A 22,248-nucleotide genomic window follows, 5' to 3' on the forward strand; every position below is an offset into this window, starting at 1 on the left:
ATATATATATATATATATATATATATATATATATATATATATATATGCACACATGTATATTTTTAGGTATGATGGGCTGTGTGCAGAGAGGTGCTTTGGAACATGGAAGATGTGTGCATGTATACTTTGATCTGTGTAACTTGAAGCTGTTCATTACAATGGGAAAGGATATTCATTTTATCTCAAATATATTTGACTTTATATGCTGACATTAAATGCACAACATCCATCAGATCTTGTTCCTGTATTAATAGACCAGGTAGTTCCCAACTGCATATTTTATTAGCTATGGCCTATGCTTGTCTACTTAATATAAGTTGTTCAGTAGGAAGATTAAAAACATCTAGTTGGAGATAACCTAACTGGAACTTGGATTAGTTCAAATTTAAACATCTGTCTGCCACAATTATGATAAGAAAAATTCCCTCAGAAATGAAAATCTCAGCACTATACAGTAGTTACACTGTGGTGTTGTATTTGAGACTTTGAAAGTCTGAAACAAAGTGTTCCTACATAAGAACTACACCTTGTGGAGTTTATCAGGCTATCCTGTGGTTTTATCTCCTTAAACATGTTCCATGCCCCATCTTTTCTCTTTTAATCTTTAATGCCTATAAATAAACAGCAAAGAAGTACCAGTCTGATAAAACACTTCCTGAAGACTTGCTTTCCAATTAATTAGTTTAACTTCTAAATTATTTAGTTAGGCTTCGAAATGTGGAACTCCCTGCCACCAATTGCAAGCTACAGAATCTGTGAATATTATTTGGACTTGGGTTATTTGTTTTATCCTAACTCAGAGTATGGTTTATTCAAAAAATGAAGAAAAATATACCCATTTTATAAATTTTATGTTTTTGTTTTGTGGTAAGCTTATTTAATTTTTAAAAATATCTCATGGTAGGCTCTCGTAGTTTTGCCAATTAAAAAACAAAACACAACCACTTATCGTTTTTGAAGAATAGTCATTTATTGATATCAAATAGAAGGGGTTTAACAAAATTTAAATAATTGAGTTTTGGTCATAAGTTATACTGACTTAACTATATATTTTTATGATTTAATGCCTTTAAAGAAAAAGATAAAGTGAAAAATATGGATGATCAAGTGGAGAGAGTTTAATATATCTTTTTACATCTTATATAATAAGAGGGCAGGAGGAGAAGAAGAGGGGAGAAGGGGGGGTAAAGGAGAACAAGAGAGAATGGGATGGCCGTGATGGAGGAAGAACAGATATGAGCAAGAAGAGAGATATCTTGATCGAGAGGGCCGTTCGTTATAGGGTTAGCAGAAACCTGGCTCTAGAGATATTCCTAGGAATCCAAAAGGATGACCTCACCTAGGACCCTGGGAACTAGAGGAGGAGGGGCAATCTTGATTTGCCCTGTAGTCAGATTGATGAATATCTTAAATATTACCATAGAGCCTTCATCCAGCAACTGTTGGAGGCAGAGGCAGAGACCCACATGGGGCACTGGACTGAGTTCCCAAAGTCCAGTTGAAGAGTGGGAGGAATGAGAATACGAGCAAGAGGGTCAAGACCATGATGGGTTCACCCACTGAAACAGTTTACCTGAGCTAATGGGAGCTCACCAACTCCAGCCAGACTGGGAAGGAACAAGCATAGGACCAAACTAGTCCCTCTGAATGTGGTTGACCATTGGCTGTCTGGAGAATACTGAGGGGCCGCTGACAGTGGCACCAGTATTTATCCCTACTGCATAAACTGGCTTTTTGGGATCCTGTTCTCTTGGAATGTATGCCTTGCTCTGCCTAGATATAGTAGGGAGGGCCTTGGACCTACCACAAGGCAATGTGCCTTAACCTCTCTGAAAATTAGATGGGGTGGGGTGGAAGGGTGTGTGGAGGGAATGGGAGGAGGCGAGGGAGTGAGAACTTGGATTGGTAATTTTAAAAAAAAATCTAATAAATAAAAAAGAAGGAAAAAAGAGTAATGCTGTGTTTCACAAATTACTAGACAATAATGTATATTTTAATACGAGTAGTTAATTTTGGGGACACACTGTCTCTCTTCATTATTTTTGTACTTCTAAATAAATTCATTAAAATAAAAATATGGGCATTTAAGTAAATTAATGAAACTTGTCTGTGGTCCAGAATTCTCATCATAGTTTCATAAGTAGTAGAGTGAACATGGACTTTATTGTGTGGTTTCCAAGTCAGAGTATAAGTGAAGCTATCAGTTGGTTGTTTCCTTTTACTCTGAGTTTGAACTTCACACCTCCATTACTCTTTTACACACTTAAGAATGCCAGTCAGTTTTTAATGGGCACTGAAAACCAAGCCAACAATCAAAACCACTGCTATGGATAAGGAATTGTAGAATAATTGCCACTCTCCACCTGTTTGACCCCTTTAATCTTAATAGTCTTACCTGAGCTACTTAGAGATTCATCAGACACACAGGAAGAAATCTCTGAGTTAGCTTGGTTTGCAAAGCAATAGATCCAGGAGAAATATATAGGAATTAAATATGTGATTCAGCTAGTTCAATCCTGTTTTGAAGGGACCTCATAAAGAGTGAAGATTAGTCATGGATGGCAGTGCACAGCTGTAATCTTAGCACTCAGGAAGCTAAGGCAGGGGAATCATAAGTTCCGAACCAGTTCCTAGGCTCCATAGTGAGATCTTATATTAAAAACAAAACCAATATTATTAAATCATAACTCTTGGTTAAACTAATGTCCCTATTGCTCATGTACAAATCACTAGGAGTCATCAAGATTGACAGTGGTGAGACTTGTGTAAATAGAATTGTCACTAATGTTCGATATTTTTCTCAAGAGACAGCCCCTGCATAATGTCCAACCACATATTTCCATGTGGATTTTAATGTAGAAATAGAAGTTCTTCATTTTCCAGGTTTTTTGTTTTTCTGTCATTCTTGCCAGCTGGTGAGAGAAGAAAACAGTAAAGAGACACACATCAAGGAAAGTAACTGTTGGGTGAAAATATCAAAAGTAAATATTATGTAGAAAAATAGCAAATCCATCCTACTGAGTTTCAATGTTTCACTTGGACTAGCAGGGTTCCACAGTTCCTCACTACTGAAGTAAGATGAGAAAAAAAAAGAGAATCGTTTTTGTTCTATGCAAAACCACAAATGTCCCTAAAATATAGTCAACAAACAAAATATGATTCTTACATTTTAAAAATATATAATGTCAAATTAGAAGTCTTTTATAATGAGTGGGTATTCACCAATGTGTGAAGTAGTTAGTAGAAAAAAAATATGCTTTGGTTTGAAATTCCACAGTATTTTCTACAATATATATTTAACTGACATGTAAAAAATATGTCACTAAACACACGAAAACACATTGCAATGATAGGTTTGTGTCTCTGCTACAATTTAATTTTCTCAGTAGCGACTTTTATATTGTTAAGAGATCGTATTTAAGAAAATATAGTTGAATTATAGCTACATTTCAATATGGTTTTCGATGTCAGGAAGAAACCTTTAGGGTGGATGACTTTTTAAGATTTTCTGCAGTTTCATATCACAATACAAGAGTCATAGTCTTCAAAACATATGATTTCATTTGTGGAAGTAGTTACACAACTTTTCCTCACAAGTACTTTAGAATTTCAAGGACTAATTTATGATTATCCACTACCATTATTTCCTGTATATCTTTGAGCAAAAGTTTATTTTGAAAGTATAAGAATTTCTTTTAGGGAATGTAGCGATATAGAATAGGTTCTTGTGAAGGAAGAGATATGTAATATAAAATGATTTATTGTAGAAGGCATGAACATGAAGGAAATCATTCTTTGTCATCTATTGGGGCTTCATAGTCAAATATTTGCTAGGCAATATCATGTTTCAGTCTGGGTTATTTGCTATGCCATATAAAATGAATGTACTGCCTAAAGTTCATAGATAATGCTTTAAATAAGAAATATATTCTTCCAAGAAGGAAAAAATAATTTTAGAAAACAGTAATAACCAATCAACTTTAAAGTTCTGTCTTTGCTAAAATACACTGAAAGGGTACTTGAAGACTGAAAACCTTTCTAGTAACTTCTTGACATCATTTATATATCTTGATGAAAGATTCATTTTACAAAAATTTGTGAGCATGTGGCATGTAGACATACTTCAAATTATAATAAATATAATCTTGTCACCATCACCCCAGCATACGACCTAGTGTTTTCTCCTAACAGTCAATTTTCAAAGCAATTTTGGTAATAAACAACTCATTAGTGATACCCTTGTGATCCAAAATGTGATGGATTGTATCTCTCCAGAATACACATTTTCACTTTAGAGAAGAGGTTCTCAAACAGAGGTAATGTCGCTAGGTCTTTGGCAACATCCGGGTAGATTGCTGTGGCTGAAGACTGGAGATGCTACTGCCATCTAGGAAGAGAGATCAGGCATGGTACTAAATATTGAAAATGAAGTAGCCTCTACAACAGATTTGTAAATAGCCCAAAGGTCAATAGTGCCACTGTCAAGGTTCTCTGCTTGAAGTAAAATTATACTCTTCAGCAGTTCATTAAAATGAACTTCTCATTTACTTATGAAAATTAACAAAAGGAATTTTAAATATTCCCACTCCATTGTCTTAGTGTGTGTTCCTCATTCCTTATTCAGTAATCCAATTTGTTTTCACCAAATGGCATGCTACAGTTGTTCTTCTCCAAGAATTAATTGTTTGTGCATGGTTTACTATTTAAAAACAAAGCAAAACAAACCTACAGCTTACAATGTTAGGGGCATTATTACAGCTGTGGTGGCTTTTTATTTGCTTTTCTTCACAATGACTAGATTCATGAGGTGTGGAAAATGCCTCATGCAGTTGCTCTTCCCCTCTATCTTTCTCTCTTCACACTTTATTTTTCTTTTTTATTCTGGTTGGCAGAACTCCACTGATAGCAGCCGGAGTCATTGGCGGGCTCTTCATCCTGGTTATCATGGCTCTGACATTTGCAGTTTATGTCAGAAGGAAAAGCATCAAAAAGAAACGAGCCTTGAGGAGATTTCTGGAGACAGAGGTAGCAATTTCACTATTTGTCATTACCTAGGGAATTTTCTTTAAATTTTACAGACCTTATTCTGTTTTCTAAAACCATTGAAAAGATGGCTTAGTTTAGGATGAGGTTGTACATTATATATTTGCACAAAGTTGGTGAAGACAGACTATATTATAAAAGTAGTTAAGATAATAGGGTCAGAGCTCAATGAGAACAGAATGTACGGGTCCAGTGAAATTATTCTGTTGAAATAAAAAAAGAATTATTTTGGTTGTGGAGACACCCATCAGCATCTCTGGGTAAAAGATAGTTCAGTAGCAGCATACCCAGCATGTGCCCGAGGAGAGTTCATCTCAGTGGTAGAACTAGACATATGTTAGAAATCAATAGAAATTTCCTGATTGATAGTACAAGCTATATACATTTTAATTAGATCATTAAATTGCCAGCCAATTATTAACTACACCTGCAGTGAAAGGCTGAGCTTTCAAACGGAAATAACAGGAAACTTTTGACGCAGTTGAAGAGACACACTTAATCTTGTGTATTACATGTGGAGGTTACACAATTTATCCAGTAATTATCACCATTTCGATTATGTCCCCCACCCCACAGCGGGTTCTTTTGCATGCAGCTGATAGCTTGCAGTGTATAGGAGACAAGAAAAGAACCATCACAGGAGATATCAAACATGCAGAGCTTTGAGTCCCATCCTTCCTCATTCTCCAGATACTCCCATCTGGATCCTGAACAATTCAGAGGAAGTCTGTGTGTCATTCAGACTGTATTTTCTACATGGTTGTCAAAAATGGCCATCTGGCTGTTCTTCCACTCTTAAGACGATCAGGAATAGAGATACTCTATTCTTCATAAATGGGACAGACTGGAAATGGGTTACAACTTAATACTTTTTCCTCCAGAAGTTTCCAAACAGAAAACCATTGCATGGCACAGCCCAAGGTTATTTAACAACATATATTCCATATATAAACTTAGGTATCATTGTCCAAAGTGCTGAAACCTCCTCAACAATTCCACATGTGTTCTAATTTTAAATTGATTTCTTTCTTATTTTTTTCCAAGATAGAGTTTCTCTGTAGCTTTGGAGCCTGTCCTGGAAATCACTCTTTAGACCAAGTTAGCCTCAAACTCGCATATCTGCCTGCCTCTTCCTCCCAAACACTGGAATTAAAGGCACTACCGCCTGCCTTAAAATGATCTCTATATTAAATTGTTTATAGATTCTTTTAAGTTACTCATTATAGGGCTGGTGTGATAGATCTTTCAGGAAAATGCTTGCCTTGTAAGCATGAGGGATGGAATTCGATCCATGGAACTCATAAAAACTAGCCATGGCGATGGTGGTGTGTACTTATTATCCCAGGATGGGTACAGATGGATCCCTTGGTCTCACTAGTGAGACAGCTTCTTGTACTTGACATATTCAAAATCTGTAAAAGAGTATCCACCAAAAAGATGGAGAGTGACTGAAGTATGTTAGGTTGTTCTCTGGACTACCACCTACATAAACATACATATTCATTTTCTTTCTCTCTCTCTCTCTCTCTCTCTCTCTCTCTCTCTCTCTCTCTCTCACACACACACACACACACACACACATATTAAAAATCATACATAGCATCTAAAAAAATATGCCAATCAGCTCCTGATAGGGGACTTACAATGGAGAGAATTCTTGGAGAGAGGATTTTTTTTAATGTAAAATTCAATGATTCTTTCTGAGATACTCTTACTTGACTTCAAGAAAATTCTTAAAAAACTAATTTATATTTTTATAATTTAAATTGTGAAAATGAATGAAAAGTAGATTAGTTGTCAAACTATTGGGAAACAGACTAATTTTAATAACTTTTACGATGCTTTTCCTAACATCCTTGCTCGCTCTTTACCCACTGAACTTAGCTCAGCTCCACTGGTTCAGTAGGCCATGATGTTCAAAGAAGCGTGGTGATAACAGCCAGACAGCAGGGCCACAGCACAAGTACCCTTGTGAACAGACGTTTTGAAGTACCACGCGGGTTTAGACAATTTGAGTAGTAGAAGCCTTTAATTATATCTTAATGCAGAGAATAAAATAGACTATCTGTTTGTTGTTTAAAGTTTAGTTCCTATTAAACTAAGAAGAACTGTATTTTTAAACCCTTGCTTGCTATTTCTCATATTTGAGCATGAATTTTAACGTGAAGTGCTATCCAAAGATGTAGGCTTTGTGTTCCCCAAGCCTCCGAAGTACAGCAGACTTCTTCTTTTTTCCAGTTTGACTGTTGTCAGTTTTTCTTTTTTTATTCCTCTTTTTTATTACTTTATAAATAATACCAATCAAAATTCCCACTTCCTCCCTTCTTACCACTTCCTTCCCGCTCCCCCACACCTCCCTTCAGTCCTAAGAGAGAACAAAATACCCTGACCTGCGGGAAGTCCAAGGCCCTCCCCCCTCCATCCAGGCTTAGGAAGGTATGCATCCAAAGAGAATAGGATCCCAAAAAGCCAGCACAAGCAGTAGAGACAAATCTCAGTGCCATTAGCCATTGGTCCCTCAGTCTGCCCCAGTTGTCAACCACATTCAGAGAGTCCAGTTTGATCCCAGTCCAGTTGGAGTCCCATTAGCTCAGGCACGCTGTCTCTGTGGGTGAACCAACCCCTCTTGGTCCTGACTTCCTTGCTCATATTTTCCCTCCTTCCGCTCTTCAACTGGACCTTGGGGCTCAGTGCAGTGCTCCCATGTCCGTCTCTGTCTCTGTCTCCATCTGTCGCTGGACGAAGTTTCTATGGTGATATTCAAGACACTCATCAGTCTGACTATGGGACAAGGCCAGTTCAGGCGCCCTCTTCTCCACTGCCCATGGTCCTAGCTGGGGTCATCCTTGTGGACTCCTGGGAAGCCCTCCAGAGACAAGCCTCTTGCCAACTCCAAAATGGCTCCCTCAATTAAGATATCTCCTTCCCTGCTCCCATATCCATCCTTCCTCCTTCTCAACCATCCCACCCCCCAAGCTCTCCCCAAACTTCTCCTTCTCCCCTCTTTCCCCCCCTCTCCCCTTCCCTCAACTCCCAGCCCTCATGCTCCCAACTTTTGCCTGGCGATCTTGACTGCTTCCAATTTCCAGGAGGATCTATATATGGTTTTTTTTTTTTGGGGGGGGGGGTTCACCTTATTACTTCTCTAGAATCATGAACTATAGGCTCAATGATCTTTGTTTATGGCTAGAATCCACTAAGTACAACAGACTTCTTGATCCAAGAGTGACATATTCTAAAAATAACAGATGTTTGAGACTATAGATAACCACTATATATAAAGTTTATATGTATGATGTTTGCTCCTATACATACATAACTTTGATAAAGTTTGACTGATACATTGAACACAAGAAGATAATTACAGTTCCTATTGATCAAATAAATTAGTTACTTTAACAAAAATATTCTAAACTTATGAATTTTTTCTGAAAATTTCTAATTATTATTTTCCAAATATAGTTGGACAAAGGTATCTGAGGTTTCAGAATGGCCAACTGTGGTTAGGGTGTGAGACCTTTAAACACTCTTGCCTAGTCCAGCTCACATCTCTTCCTTCATGCAATCAAATGCTTCAGCTGAATGGCATCCTAACTACAACATCAATACACTTCAGTCTAATTGTACATTTTGACCACATTCAACCCTCTTCCTGATCTGTGGTTTCTTACTCTTATCTCACCCTTCATTTTTATTTATTTATTTATTTATTTATTTATTTATTTATTTATTTATTTATTTATTTTGCTTTTTCGAGACAGGGTTTCTCTGTGGTTTTGGAGCCTGTCCTGGAACTAGCTCTTGTAGACCAGGCTGGTCTCGAACTCACAGAGATCCGCCTGCCTCTGCCTCCCAAGTGCTGGGATTAAAGGCGTGCGCCACCACCGCCCGGCTCACCCTTCATTTTTAACTCACATCTGATGTATTTTATATCTGTATCCTTCTTTCCTTCTGATGCTGACTCCCAACTCCTCACTTGGCAAATGGTCTCTTAATGTCACACTATTGCCATGACCTCAAGTCTGATATAACATACAGCTCTTTTAAAAGCCAGAATTAGGAAGCCTTCATCCCCACTTGTTATTGAATACCTTTGTGTCACAAAACATAACTTACAGTCTAGAACCAACTGTACTCATCTTGCTATGTAAAATGAGTTCACAACTCACCATCATAAAAAAATAACACCATATGGTCCACAGAAAATTCAGAATTTCAGCCCTACTCAGACTAGGACTGAGATGTGATAAGAATCTTATATATTTGATGTGTTGATTGCCCAAAGAATCAGCATTTTGCTAACTAGTATCCCTTTCTGATATGATCATGATAGGCTTCGCAATTATTGTAAATGCTAATACAGGACAATTTCTGGTTTTGTTGTCCTTTTGTATTCTTTTATTTCGTCTCTGTATTTTTAACCAGTGTGCCTCTGGTAGAATATATGCAAAACTTGAATTCACCCAGGCAAAGAACAGAGAGCATAGGACTGTGGCTGATACTGGAAAGTAGTGTTTATCAGAGAGATGTATCGTAGCGTAGCACTTTCATTAAACCTATTAGAAAAGAAGCAGAAGTGAGTGTGGATGAAAGGTCCATAATCCCATGTCTTTGCTTTGCAGTTGGTAGAGCCCTTAACCCCCAGTGGCACGGCACCCAATCAAGCTCAACTACGCATTTTGAAGGAAACAGAACTAAAGAGGGTAAAAGTCCTTGGCTCAGGAGCTTTTGGAACCGTTTATAAGGTAAGCGAAAACACAGTACACGTCTCCAGTTATTTGAGTTTTGTTTCAAGCTTTTAAAAAGTAATAGCCGAGGTAATTGTTTTAGCCAACCTAATTTCCTTTTAATATTCAAAGAATGGAATAATGTAATATTGAGACATTGCTGGACTGACAAGTTCTTTAATTTTTCTGAACAAGTCTGGATAAGTGTCATGTTCAGAGAAGGGGAGAATTGTAGGTACTCACCCAAGTGGAGTGCATTCAGGGCCCTTTGAGCCCCTTTCAATATTGCCTTCTCTTTTGCAAATTTCCACTTGTTTCCCAAACACTCAACCACAACTGCTTCCTTTCCCCTAATCATTGCTTGCAGAGCTTCCAGAACTTCCCGGGCAATTCCCACAATTTTTTGCTGTCCTTTCTGCTCTTTAATCCTTAATCTCTGTCAGTACCCTACTAACTGATCACTCAAAATCTGTATGAATGTGCTAATACGTTTGTAGAATAAAATTATAACAACTTTTTGCCTGACTGATTACATATATGACTTAGTAAGTATGTTGGTAGTTTTAATGTCCTTGCCATTTTGTAAAAAATAAGGATATGAGTAGTTCAGATCAGATAAGACAAAAGGATAATACCATTCATTTTCAAAGACAAATTTTTCTAAAAAAAAAATCAACTGGTGGTATCTATATATTTACTTATTTAGCTAAATTACAAGTACAATCATGAGGCCTGCCCAATATTATGTGGTGAAATTTATTTTAATGGTAAAAATAGTGAGATAAAGAAACTCTCCTGGGTTAATTGTGAGGCCATTTTGTAGCAGCCATTGGTACAATTAACAAAATTTAGTTTTGCAGCTTACTGTATATTTCTAAGTGATTCCTTATTTTTACAAACAAGTGATTAAGGTAGAAAGGTTTAAGAATTTTGTATTTCAAAATACTCAGTGTTTTCTCTATTTAGAAAAATGATTTAAGTTGATGTGATATATATATATTATATATAATCCCAAACTTGAACATCTGAGTCATGGTAATAAATTGAACACAAAAGTTTGAGAGCACCGTAGATAATTTAGTAAAATAGTGGCAAGGTAATGACACAGTGTCTCAAAAAAATTAATTAATGATTTATTTGTTAGAACAATATTAATGACCATATTGTAGACATAAATTTTCATTTCCTGGATATTTGAAAATATTGTCATCATTATAAACCTTCCAATATCCAACTGTGAAAGTTTCCCTATCATTTTAGTGTGCATATTTTGTTTAGTTAAATAATTAACTGAGTGTCCAATTTACAGAGTTTCTAGTTTAGGCTGATTTGTCTTTCTGATCTTCAAATTCTGTGTCTAAGTTATCTTTTGTAAATACTGAAATTATGCTAGAAAAAGTCACAAATTGTGTGATTTTATACTTAAAATTGAATCTAAATTTGATTTGTTATTTAATAATTTCAATTTGTATGTATTTTAAAGAAAATACATAAAATTATTTGGAATAATACATACGTAATTCTAAATACTATCTTTCTCTTTTTTTTGCCGTCAATAAGAAATTTACTTATTTAAAAAAAATCCAAATGCTGGCATTGTCCAGAAAATTTTAACAGGTTTATTTATAATTTTTATAAAGTTGAACTGTTGAAATGTGTTCACTGAAACATTTTGCTTGCATTAATGCTTTACGTCTTGCATTTATATTAAAAATTCACACACAAATGAAAATGGAAAAACTGCCAATACCTGATTTCTGTCCCCTATTTTTCCACTCGCAATCATAAACTTAGGTACCTTTTGACCCCATGGAAAAAATATCTAACATTCAGAACTACTGATAACAGGAAGAAGAGGAATAAAATTTTTTTTGAGAATGAAATGTTTCCTCCCTCATAGTGGACTCTTAAGCACGCTCTCCGCGTATGCGGCGTGCTAGCTGGATATCTTTTGGCATAATTGTTACACGTTTGGCATGGATAGCACACAGGTTGGTATCTTCAAAAAGGCCAACCAGATAGGCCTCCTGCAAAGCACCAATAGCTGCAGTATGGAAGCGCAGATCTGTTTTGAAGTCCTGAGCAATTTCTCGCACCAGACGCTGGAAGGGGAGTTTGCGGATCAGAAGTTCAGTGGATTTCTGATAGCGTCTGATTTCTCGGAGTGCCACAGTACCAGGCCTGTAACGATGAGGTTTCTTCACCCCTCCAGTAGAGGGCGCACTCTTGCGAGCGGCTTTTGTAGCCAGTTGTTTCCTGGGTGCTTTACCACTGGTGGATTTAGGGGCAGTCTGCTTTGTACGAGCCATGGTATGGGCACCTCCTTACTTACCCCCTTCTCCTTCGGCTGGAGCTCGGCAAGCGAGAGGCGGCGCTGGCGTTAGAGAGCGGCGGCGGCGCGGTGATGTCTGCGAACACTACTATCTTTTTCTTATTGATTTTTGTTTTGTTTTGTTTTGTTTTTTTGATTTTTATTGAGCTCTACATTTTTCTCTGCTCCCCTCCCTAAGATGTTGGAAGGAACTAATTGAATCATTATTATCCTACTGCCTAAGACTTGGTACCACTTCATTATAAGTATATGCCGTCCAATCATCTTTATAAAGATTCCTTGCCCCCACTAACCCTATGATTTATCTGATAATTGCTTGACCTTTCATATCCATAGATATGAATGAGTATTTTTAAGCTAAACTATAGGAAAGTCAACAGAAAACTGTTGGAACCTCTTTCCCTTGGGTTTGGTGATAATCATTTCTACATGTCTTATTGACAAAATTGAAAGTATTATAGACAATGCACTTTATTAGACATTTCATAACTTTATCTGAGTGGCGTGTTTGAAATATGCGTTGCCAGTCCTATGTTTTAGTCAATATATCATGCATTGTAAGACATACAGTCTTAATCTATGAAAAGCCATTGGCGAACACACAAATGCCAGTGGCCTGAGTACTTATTTGGTCATTTTTTTCTTCTTACCTGAAGCTATGATATGTTTCAGGATCAATATGGGCAGAAGTATATTCCAATTCCATGGTGTTTCAGTATATAACATAATGGCTAGACTTTCTTCAAGAGTGGTACAAATTAATTCACACTAAATTTATATTTTTATTTTTAAACTGTACTTTAGGAATATTTTAATATTGATGCTACAGCTTTATAAAGTAACTCCCTATGTGGTTATTTTATTGAATAATGATAAGCACGTTCTCTGCCCTAGATACCATCTCTGATAAGATATAGCCTGGGGTTTTGGGTTCTGAGGCTTTTCCCTCCCTTCTGCTTGAATATCCTTTTACAAAATTATACTACAAGTAACTTATGTTATTATTTTGCATTTGACACATACTTTTCCCCACTGACCTGCTTAAGTCAAACACTATCATAAATCTCATCCTGGAGGTTAAAAAGTACTTTTCTTCACTGTTATTACTATTCAACGTCTCTTGGGTTTGTGTCTCTTCTATTACTCCAACATAGAATGAAACAAACACATTTACTTAAGTTAGGTTTCTTCCTATCATTGTCTCCAGATGACACTGAGAAAGAATGTAGAGCTGCAACCTATAGTTCCCTCCCTTTCGTCTTTAAGTTAAAACTGTCAGAAGTCATCCTGAGATCCTGTAATGGTCTCACAAAAGTTCTGAATTCTTTTTGGACTATGTGCTTTTAACAGTATCCATCCTTAATCCAAGCATTCTTGTCTTTCCTCTCAAACTTCTTGTCCTCATTTAGATGTTTACATTTACTCAGAAACCTATTATTGATCTTGTACCTTGGAAGTCTAAATTTTTAATGTTGTCCTAATCCCTAAATCCTGCAATTATGTTGATAAAAAGATGAATTGCCAGTGGTCAATATAAGTATTTTATATCTACCCAGTGGCAAAAATCATTAATTTAATAACATAGATAAATTACTGTGTATTCCATATACCCCAGAACTTGTCGTTGAGTCCTATTTTCAAAATAATAACCTTTGAAATTTAATTCCTATTCCATCTTAATTTAAGAAACATGATATTTTTCTCTTAGTTAAAGAATAAACAACTGGACTGAAAAATAAATATCATCCTACCTATTTATATTTTATACATTATTGTTTAGACATAAAGCTTCCATACTCTTCAGAACAAAAAAGTACTTAATTTGTTTTGAAATAAAGTTGGTATTGTCATCCTAATAAGATTTAAATACTTTATCCTCTGTCAATGCTCTCTTCAAAGTGCAAAGCCTTTTATAAGAAGAAACCAAATTAATCTTAAATGGACATTGAATACTATGAAAATAGAAATATGCATAATTCATCTCTTATTAATTTAGACCACAAACATGTACACCACATAAGATATGCTGAAGAAAAGCTTATTATTAAAAAGAAATTCAAACTCAGAGCATACCAGTTGGTTTTCCATTGCCAAATTATCAGGTCCAAAAAAGTACATACAAGTCACATTATGTATATATTTATATATTTATTTATATATATATATATTTGTATTAAGAGGGTAGTATTTAAGATTATATATATATATATACACACACACAACATGGAGTTAGGAAAAGGAGGCAATAAACTTGAAGTAGAATGGGGAAGAGTATATGGGAGCTTTGATGGGAAGAAAAAGAAGAGAAAATGTAATTATATGATAATCTCTATAATGAAATAAAATAAAATTAAAGTATGAGTGGTCAAACCAAATTATATTCTACTGTAAAATATTATTCAATCTCAATATAGAATCAATCTGACTTGTTTTTCCTTTCAGGGTATTTGGGTGCCTGAAGGTGAAACAGTAAAAATCCCCGTGGCCATTAAAATCCTCAATGAGACAACTGGCCCCAAAGCCAATGTGGAGTTCATGGATGTAAGTACACAAACCACAGTCATATTTTCTTTATTGCCAAATATGGGGCTTGAACATAAAATAATGAAAAGATCAACCACCTTTCCAAGCTTCTTCTCTGAAAATGTTATAACCTCATACTTAGAATTTCAGGATCCCTTCACATCTTATTATACCTTTCAAGTAATCCCTAGTTTGCAACTGTCTGTCATGACTGTACTCTTGGTTGTTAGGGAATATGGAAGTATTTATAGTTAAAATGTTGAATTTGCTTCTGTGAATTAAGCATGTTGTATTCCATTTTACTTATAATTTGGATTATAATCAGACAGACATGCACTTATTAAACACAGTTACAACAGTGTTAAAAGTGCTGGATGGTGACAGCAGTATAAGTCATTTTCATAAGTCATTCTTCATAAGCACTTATTTAGATAGTACATATAAAGCCTAAAATATCATTGATCCACAAAGTCTGTAATAGATTCTGAGCAGTGTGCTAAATAACTTACAAATATTTAATCTCACTTGGATGACAGACCAGACCAACCTAACTCAAGGTTAACCTGGGTTAGCCCAAGTTTAGCCGAGCTTAGCCCAAGGTTAGCCCAGATTGTGGAGTTGAAGATGATGTCAAGACGCTTTCAGTTCAGTCTGCCGAGCTTGACAGGAAATAATGTCTTACAAAAGCAGAGAACAGTGAGGATTTGCCTATCTTGTCTTCAATGTGCCAACTCCTCAGTCTGCCCTTTCTGGTGGTTAATTAAGAGAAAACTCTGTATGAATGAGTCTGGGCTCCAGCATAGAATTCAATAAATAAGATAGTGAGAACGTTTGATTTAAGAGCAGACCCCGCTCTCAGGAACACAAGTGTGATGACAACAAGAACAGCATTTTGGGAGTCTGAAGCCACTTTGAAAAATTAATTGGGATTCTTTACTTCTTGTATTTATAATTTATTGAGCTAAAAATAAATCAAAATTAGTGTTTCCAGCCAGTTAGTCTTTCCTATATTTCAACAGGAACCTATTTAAAACCTAAGTTCTCAAGCGATATTTACTCTTTTCAATTCAGATTCATCAAACAGGACTGTGCTAAAAGCTTCAACTACAGAATAATAAAAATGAGGATAAGGAATGAAAGTACTTGATGAGGTCAATCAGAGCTTGCAGATTTCCCCCCGTGGAAGTTGTCGATTGAGCTGTTCAGTTTTCGAGAGTAGGGTGGAATAACATTAGATGTCTAGCCTGCTGTTACTTTTTTCACATTGAACATAAGAGATCTTACTAGGGATTCTGGAATAGATCCATATACATTCTTTCTCTGTCTTTTAGCATAATGTCTTCAATAATAAGAATGATTTTGATTTTAAAGTGACCTTTACATGAAAGAGAATGCAAGAAGCATATGCACTTTTTTTCGAAACAGATTGCTATATATTCTTAGCCAGTTCCTTCTGAAAGTTCCTTTGTAGGTTTAAAGAAACTCAGTATATGACCTTGAGAACTTTGAAAGCAATTCTAACCATCTTTCATGAGGCTATTATAGGTTAATTTATTAGTAGTTATTACACAGTAGGACTGAGGATGGTCCAAGCATTTGCAGCTCTGGAAAATGGTGTCTGTGTGTATCAGTTGCTAAATAATTAAAACACCACCCTTCTTGCCTTACTAGCAACACTTATATAATAGATGTTGCTTATACAATAGCTAAATATTTTTCTGCGGGTTGTTAAAGGTTATTACACTCCATGCAACAAAATGTCTGGCTCATATGTTACTATTTAGAATAGAAGACTTTTTCAATAGAGCCCTAATCATTCAGTATCACCCAGATCATAGTTATAAACTCAGGGAGGAAAATTTCAAATTAAATAGAAATTACAAGAAAAAATTTCAGTAAATAAAAAGCAGAAGTTCATATATAAAACTGATAGAAGATCAAGCTTGGCCACCTTGAGCTACAACCAAAGCTGTAATTCACAAGAATGCTAATAATCTCTGCTGGAGGCTTGGACAGTCGTATTTCCATGGAAACAGTCTGGCAAAAGAGGGTTAAGAGGCTACAAAATAATCACGTAAAAAGAAGCTCTAAAAACCTAATCATGATTTCGAATGATTATTTGAAAGCTCCTAACCCCATTCATCCACTCCCCTCCCCCTTGATCTGAAGCCTATTCCCATGGAAACAGGAGTAGGATCAGAGCTTGAAGACTTAGCTTTCCGTTGAATTTAAGATGAGCCTCTGATTGAGCCATGAAAGGAATCATTTTCCTAGGTGGGTGATGGATTTGGTAACTAACAGACTCAAAAAAAAATCTATTCTTTTTTAAAGGTAAAAATTAAGAATTTCTTTTTTGTATGGCTTTTCTCACTTTGGGTAGGTGCTAGAGAATTAACCGCCTGCTGGCTTTTTTGATAAGAAATATTTTCTTTCTTGGTGACTTGTTTTAAACTATTGGAGCAATAGCATCACATTGATTAAAATCATTTTAACAGGCAACATTGATGCTGAATGCAATTTCAGTAAGTTAGTATAACTTTCATGTAAATGACTGGCTACATTATGTAGCTTCATTTTTAGAATTTCCACACTGTTTGGAAAGCATTTTAAGTATTTATAACAGCGCAAATCAAAAGGGTAGGTCCATGGAGGCAAAACTGGTTTTGAGCCAAAGGACAGATGAAATTACAAGTCATCCAGTAATAATAAAAGTAGTATCTTTGCTGAATGTCTTAGTCTGAGTTCTTCCAGAAGCACAAGCTGCTCATGTAATAAATACTTGCGTAGAAGTAATTTATGCTAGAGTTGAATGATTCATCCTTGGTAAAGTATGGAAATAAGACAAGAAAACTGCTACCTACCACAATGATACCTGTAGCCTCTCTCTGTTTAAGAAACTATACAATCAAGTTCTAATTGTCCTAGTCAAGATTTAAGGGAGTTAAGCCCATCTTCTCCTAAACTGCTTCGGTTGAGAGTTGCTGGGAGAGTAGAGAACTAGAGTGCTTATGCCCGCTCCCACACCATTGACTAGTGGTTATGGACAGAGGGGTTTATTATCTTCATGACTTACCTGCTGAGGATGGCAGAAAAAGGGTACAATGACAAAGAGAACTGTAGTAAGAGGGCCCGCTTGTTCGTCCCCGCTGCCAAGCTAGCTTAGCCCCAAAATAACCACACAGAAATCATATTAATTAAATCACTGCTTGCCCCAATAGCTCTAGTTTTGTATTGGCTAGTTCTTACATCTTAATTTAACTTATTTCTATTAATCTGTGCATCACCACGAGGTCGTGGCCTACCAGCAAAGTTCCAGCATGTCGGACTCTGGCAGTGACTCCATAGCGTCTCTCCACCTCCAACTTCCTCCTCCCAGCATTCAGTACAGTTTTCCCCACCTACCTAAGTCCTGCCCTATCATAAAGCCAAGGCAGTTTGTTTATTCATTAATAATAATCACAGCAAACAGAGGGGACTCCCATATCAGAAAACCATAGGCAAAAGAAATGCCTGGCCACCAGGTATTGTAGCAACATGGTAAAGTGTTCAGAAGCTTTGATAAAAAATGATATCCTCTGAAACCATACTATGAATATCTTTTGCACACCAATGTCTGTGTGCATTTCTTTTTATATGTGCATGTGTTTTTTCATATATTATTAGATCTAAAAAAGCTAAAGCTTACAAAGAAACTGAAAACTGCAAACACTTATTAAGCATTAGTTTTCTTTACACTTATTCTGTTTATCTCTATAGCAGATTACACATTTTATAATGATGATATGGGCATGAATATTGAATATGTATTTATGTGTGTTTTATTGGTTTTTAAAACAAATGGCAAAAAACACTGCAGCTTAATAATCAAATCTCATCACCAACAACTAACACATCTATTGATATCCAAGGACAAAGAAAAGACTCTTCTATTCTCTTTAAATTTTTACCACGAGCAGAAAGTAAATCAGGGGCAGGCAGTATTTTATCAAATGTTTCACTAAAAGCAGCAGAAGGAGAATTTGGTCACAGGGCTGCTACTTAGCTTGCCTGAACATGTCTAATGGATTCATAATGACAATAATAACATGCTGCTATTGAATGGCCAGTGCATTCTTTATTCCCATAAAGAAAGATCACATTGAATGATATTAAGGAAATAACTAAAGGTCTACCTTCCTAAGAAGGATGCCTACATTAAGAGACACTTCGAATTCCTGTTTCAAGTAGCACAGTTTCTCTTCGAAATGCAAACTGCTAGGAGGTTTCTTTGGCATTTTTTATTATTGGTATTTCGGGTGGGTTTTTTTTTTGTATTTTTAAAAAAATACATCAAATTTTGTAGAAGATGTATTTATCCACAAAGAGTCCTGGAAAATGAGTCAGACTCTTGGATTGTCTGAGTGTCCATCATTCTATTATTCCCAGGACATTTAAAATCATTATCTGTTGAGATTGTTTTGAAATACCTTAGCAAAATTGTTTGCTTTATTTTAAAAAAATCAGCTAGGATTGGAAGAATTTGTATAATTATGCTAAATTCCAGGAATGGTTTTGCAACCCTGGCTCAGAGCTTGTGTGAATCTAGTTGACTCTAGGTCTGGCTTTCCCATGCTACATTTACAATAGTTCGTGACCAGTGATTTGAGGAAAGAGGTTTCTTGTGACCAGACTATATTAAGTAAATTGCATCATTTGTGGGGAGAAAATCATTTTCTTTTTGCTGTGTCACAAGGACTTTTATTTATCTTAGCCAACTGTCATATACTGAAATAAAGTTCACATGACTTTTTTGTTTTATCCTTTCTGTATTATATTTGTGATACTCAGAGTAAATTCTTCAAACTCTAATTGTCATCATTATGTGAGTGGGATGAGAAACCTATAATCTATTCACATTATTTAGCAACCTTGCAAAATGATGGAAAAATTTTAGGCTGTTTTTTCACATTGCAAAATTTCCTTTGTGTGACTGACTACGTAATGTCAATGATGAGTTTTAGATTACCGATCTCATTAACAATTTATTCTTAAAAATTCATGTTATTTAGTCCAGTTATATATGTTTCATATAAATTCTTAATTTTTATATATAAATGCAATATGTACATGTTAGAAGTAAACATTTCAGAAAATTTTAAAGCGCTATATTATAGGAATGATCTTCCAAAGTCAGTTAACAACTCTTATTGTCCTTAGGGAAAAATGTAATAATAAATAAAAATAATTAGTTAGGTCTAGAAATCTTCTTTATTCTGAAAATAAGATGATACCTTCACAAAGCAAATATATAACTGTATTTGAAGCAACGTTTCATCTTTCACTACTCTATTAAAAATTAAAAAGAGAATCATTCTGGTGACTAAATAAACTGTTTCCCTTACAGCTTATCCTGTTGACTTGTTCAGCAGAAATGTGAAGTCTATTTTATAGCCTGTTCGTTTCCTTTGCAGTTTCTTTCTGTGTCTCGGTGGTCACAACTGCCACTTAGACTCACCTGTCCCTACACCCTTAAGAATCATGACCTCTCATTTAGACTGCCTTGCTTACAACTGTCTTCAACCTCCCTGTGTATAGAATCATAAAAACAGATCCTAAAAAATGTCTCCTGCTTGACCAGTGACCCTTTGTAAAGTACTAGGGTATTCTCTGAAGGTTTTTTTTTTTCTTGTGGACTAACAAAGGACTTTCCCCATGTGTCTAGGATGCTGGTGACTCACCCTGTTTCCACTAGAGGACCTTGGCTAGTGATCCTCTCAAAGATTTCCAATATCCCCCTTATTTATTTTAATAGGTTTCATTTTTACCACCTTGTTCCTAATTACTGGAATGATCTGCAGTAATTTTTGCATAATGTTTGTTCTCCCACTAAAATTTTACTTTTTGCCTCTTTGTTTCCTTCTGTTTTGATAGGAATAAACACACAAGGATGAGTCCTGCTAAAAATGATAAAAGTTGAATGTATTGTAGATTTTGACAAAAATAAATTGGAAAAATATAATTTATTATAGTCTCTATAACTCATTGCCAGTAACAGTTAACTGAATTCAGTAGCTCCCAAATCCTGAGCCTGAGAGATTGCCTTAAGGGGTACTGAATGGTTTGAAGCTACATAAAGAACTTGACAAGTTTTATATTCCAACTGGCTTATTTTATCTCTTGAATCACCCAAAAGGGACTCCCCAAATCCAAAGCAGGTTGTTCTTTGTAAATCTTAACATGTAACTTCAGACGCTTTTGTTCACAAAAACATTTTTTGAATTTGTGTAAATGAGAGGAAATGTCTCAAGAGCTCATAGTCTACTGTATCAGAATTTAAATTTGTTAACTACAAATCAGTCTATTGGATGTGTAATTTTCTGGCTCTCCCAACTCTATAACTTGGTGACTTTTTATATCTGATTAAGAGGATTGTGACTGTCATGCAGAGAAGAGAGAGAATTACACTGATCATGTGCTATTTCTGAAACTAATCTGGACAGTATTTCATAATTATGATGACCTAGGGAGAAAAAAGTCATTCAGTTTGACTGTAACGCCAGGAGACACCATTTGGAATAAATACTGTATGCTCATAAATAGCAACTGTAGAGTCTGAGGAGAGAGTGCATTGTAGAGGGCTTGTCAAGCAATTCTGAAGACCTGAACTTGGCCCGCAGATCCCACATCAAGCCAATTTGGTGGCATACGTGTAATGGTAGTACTCTTAGGGTGGGGAGGGGGAAGGCAGGCTGATGAATGGTGCTTGCTGGTCTGACAGCAGGTCCCACTTAGCTGCTGCAGGCCAATGAAAGACTCTGCCTCTTAAAGTAAGGTGTAGGAAGCATGAAGAAAAATCCCTGAGGTTAACCTCTGGCATTGAAATTCAGGTACGTACTCACATGCATGCGCGCACACACACACACACACACACACACACACACACACACACACAGAAAGGTTCAGGAGAGAAAGAGAGAGAGAGAGAGAGAGAGAGAGAGAGAGAGAGAGAGAGAAAGAGAAAGAGAGGGAGAGAGAATATTTGCTTACCGGGCCAAAAACAATTTTGGAATTATCACATACATACCGCACACTAACCAATTGTGCCCCTGGAAATATCAAACTTTGTTGATGATCTGTTTATATATTCAAGAACATTAAATAATTTCAGGAGGAAAGGGTCATTTGCAAAAATTTTGGTATGTATCATATACCTAATTTTATCTTAGTTTTCATAGGGAAGCAATTTGGTCCTAGAAAGAATTATAATACTCTGTTACATGCAATGGCATACACATACATATACTAACAGCGTGTGTGTGTGTGTGTGTGTGTGTGTGTCTGCGTATGCGTGTGTGTGTGCCAACCTACTGGAGTTTACTTTACTGTGATATGTAATAAATGATAACTGCAGTCTGTGTCACATTTTCTATAAATGCTCTTTTGCAAATCAAGATTTAATGTAGTATTCATTGACGGTAATGACCATGTTGAGGTGTTGCTATTACTGCAAAAGTGAATACTTAGCAAGTATGCCTTCAACTTTTTGTTAAAATAGTTTTCTCAAAGTCATCAAAATAATTCTCTATTCTCGTTCACATCAGTGTGGTATCTTGTCAAATGCATCCCTCTTTCCAGAGCACAGAT

General features: G+C 35.9%; 2 protein-coding genes across 5 annotated transcripts in view; one reads left to right on the top strand and one right to left on the bottom strand.

Moving 5' to 3' along the window:
- Window positions 1–22,248, top strand: part of Erbb4 (erb-b2 receptor tyrosine kinase 4) — a 1,055,173-nt gene that overhangs the window by 820,609 nt on the left and 212,316 nt on the right. For all 4 annotated transcript variants that reach the window (XM_026786414.1, XM_026786416.1, XM_026786413.1 and 1 more), the window contains exons 17-19: window positions 4,893–5,025; window positions 9,666–9,788; window positions 14,545–14,643. In XM_026786414.1, the coding sequence (XP_026642215.1) occupies window positions 4,893–5,025; window positions 9,666–9,788; window positions 14,545–14,643 (355 nt within the window). The remainder of the gene's footprint in view (window positions 1–4,892; window positions 5,026–9,665; window positions 9,789–14,544; window positions 14,644–22,248) is intronic.
- LOC101987800 (histone H3.3-like) lies at window positions 11,463–12,166 on the bottom strand. Its single transcript, XM_005361424.2, has one exon. The coding sequence runs from the start codon at window positions 12,077–12,079 to the stop codon at window positions 11,678–11,680; it is 402 nt and encodes a 133-aa protein (XP_005361481.1). The 5' UTR covers window positions 12,080–12,166; the 3' UTR covers window positions 11,463–11,677.

Source organism: Microtus ochrogaster, linkage group LG4, assembly GCF_000317375.1.
Source record: "Microtus ochrogaster isolate Prairie Vole_2 linkage group LG4, MicOch1.0, whole genome shotgun sequence".
NCBI lineage: Eukaryota > Metazoa > Chordata > Mammalia > Rodentia > Cricetidae > Microtus > Microtus ochrogaster.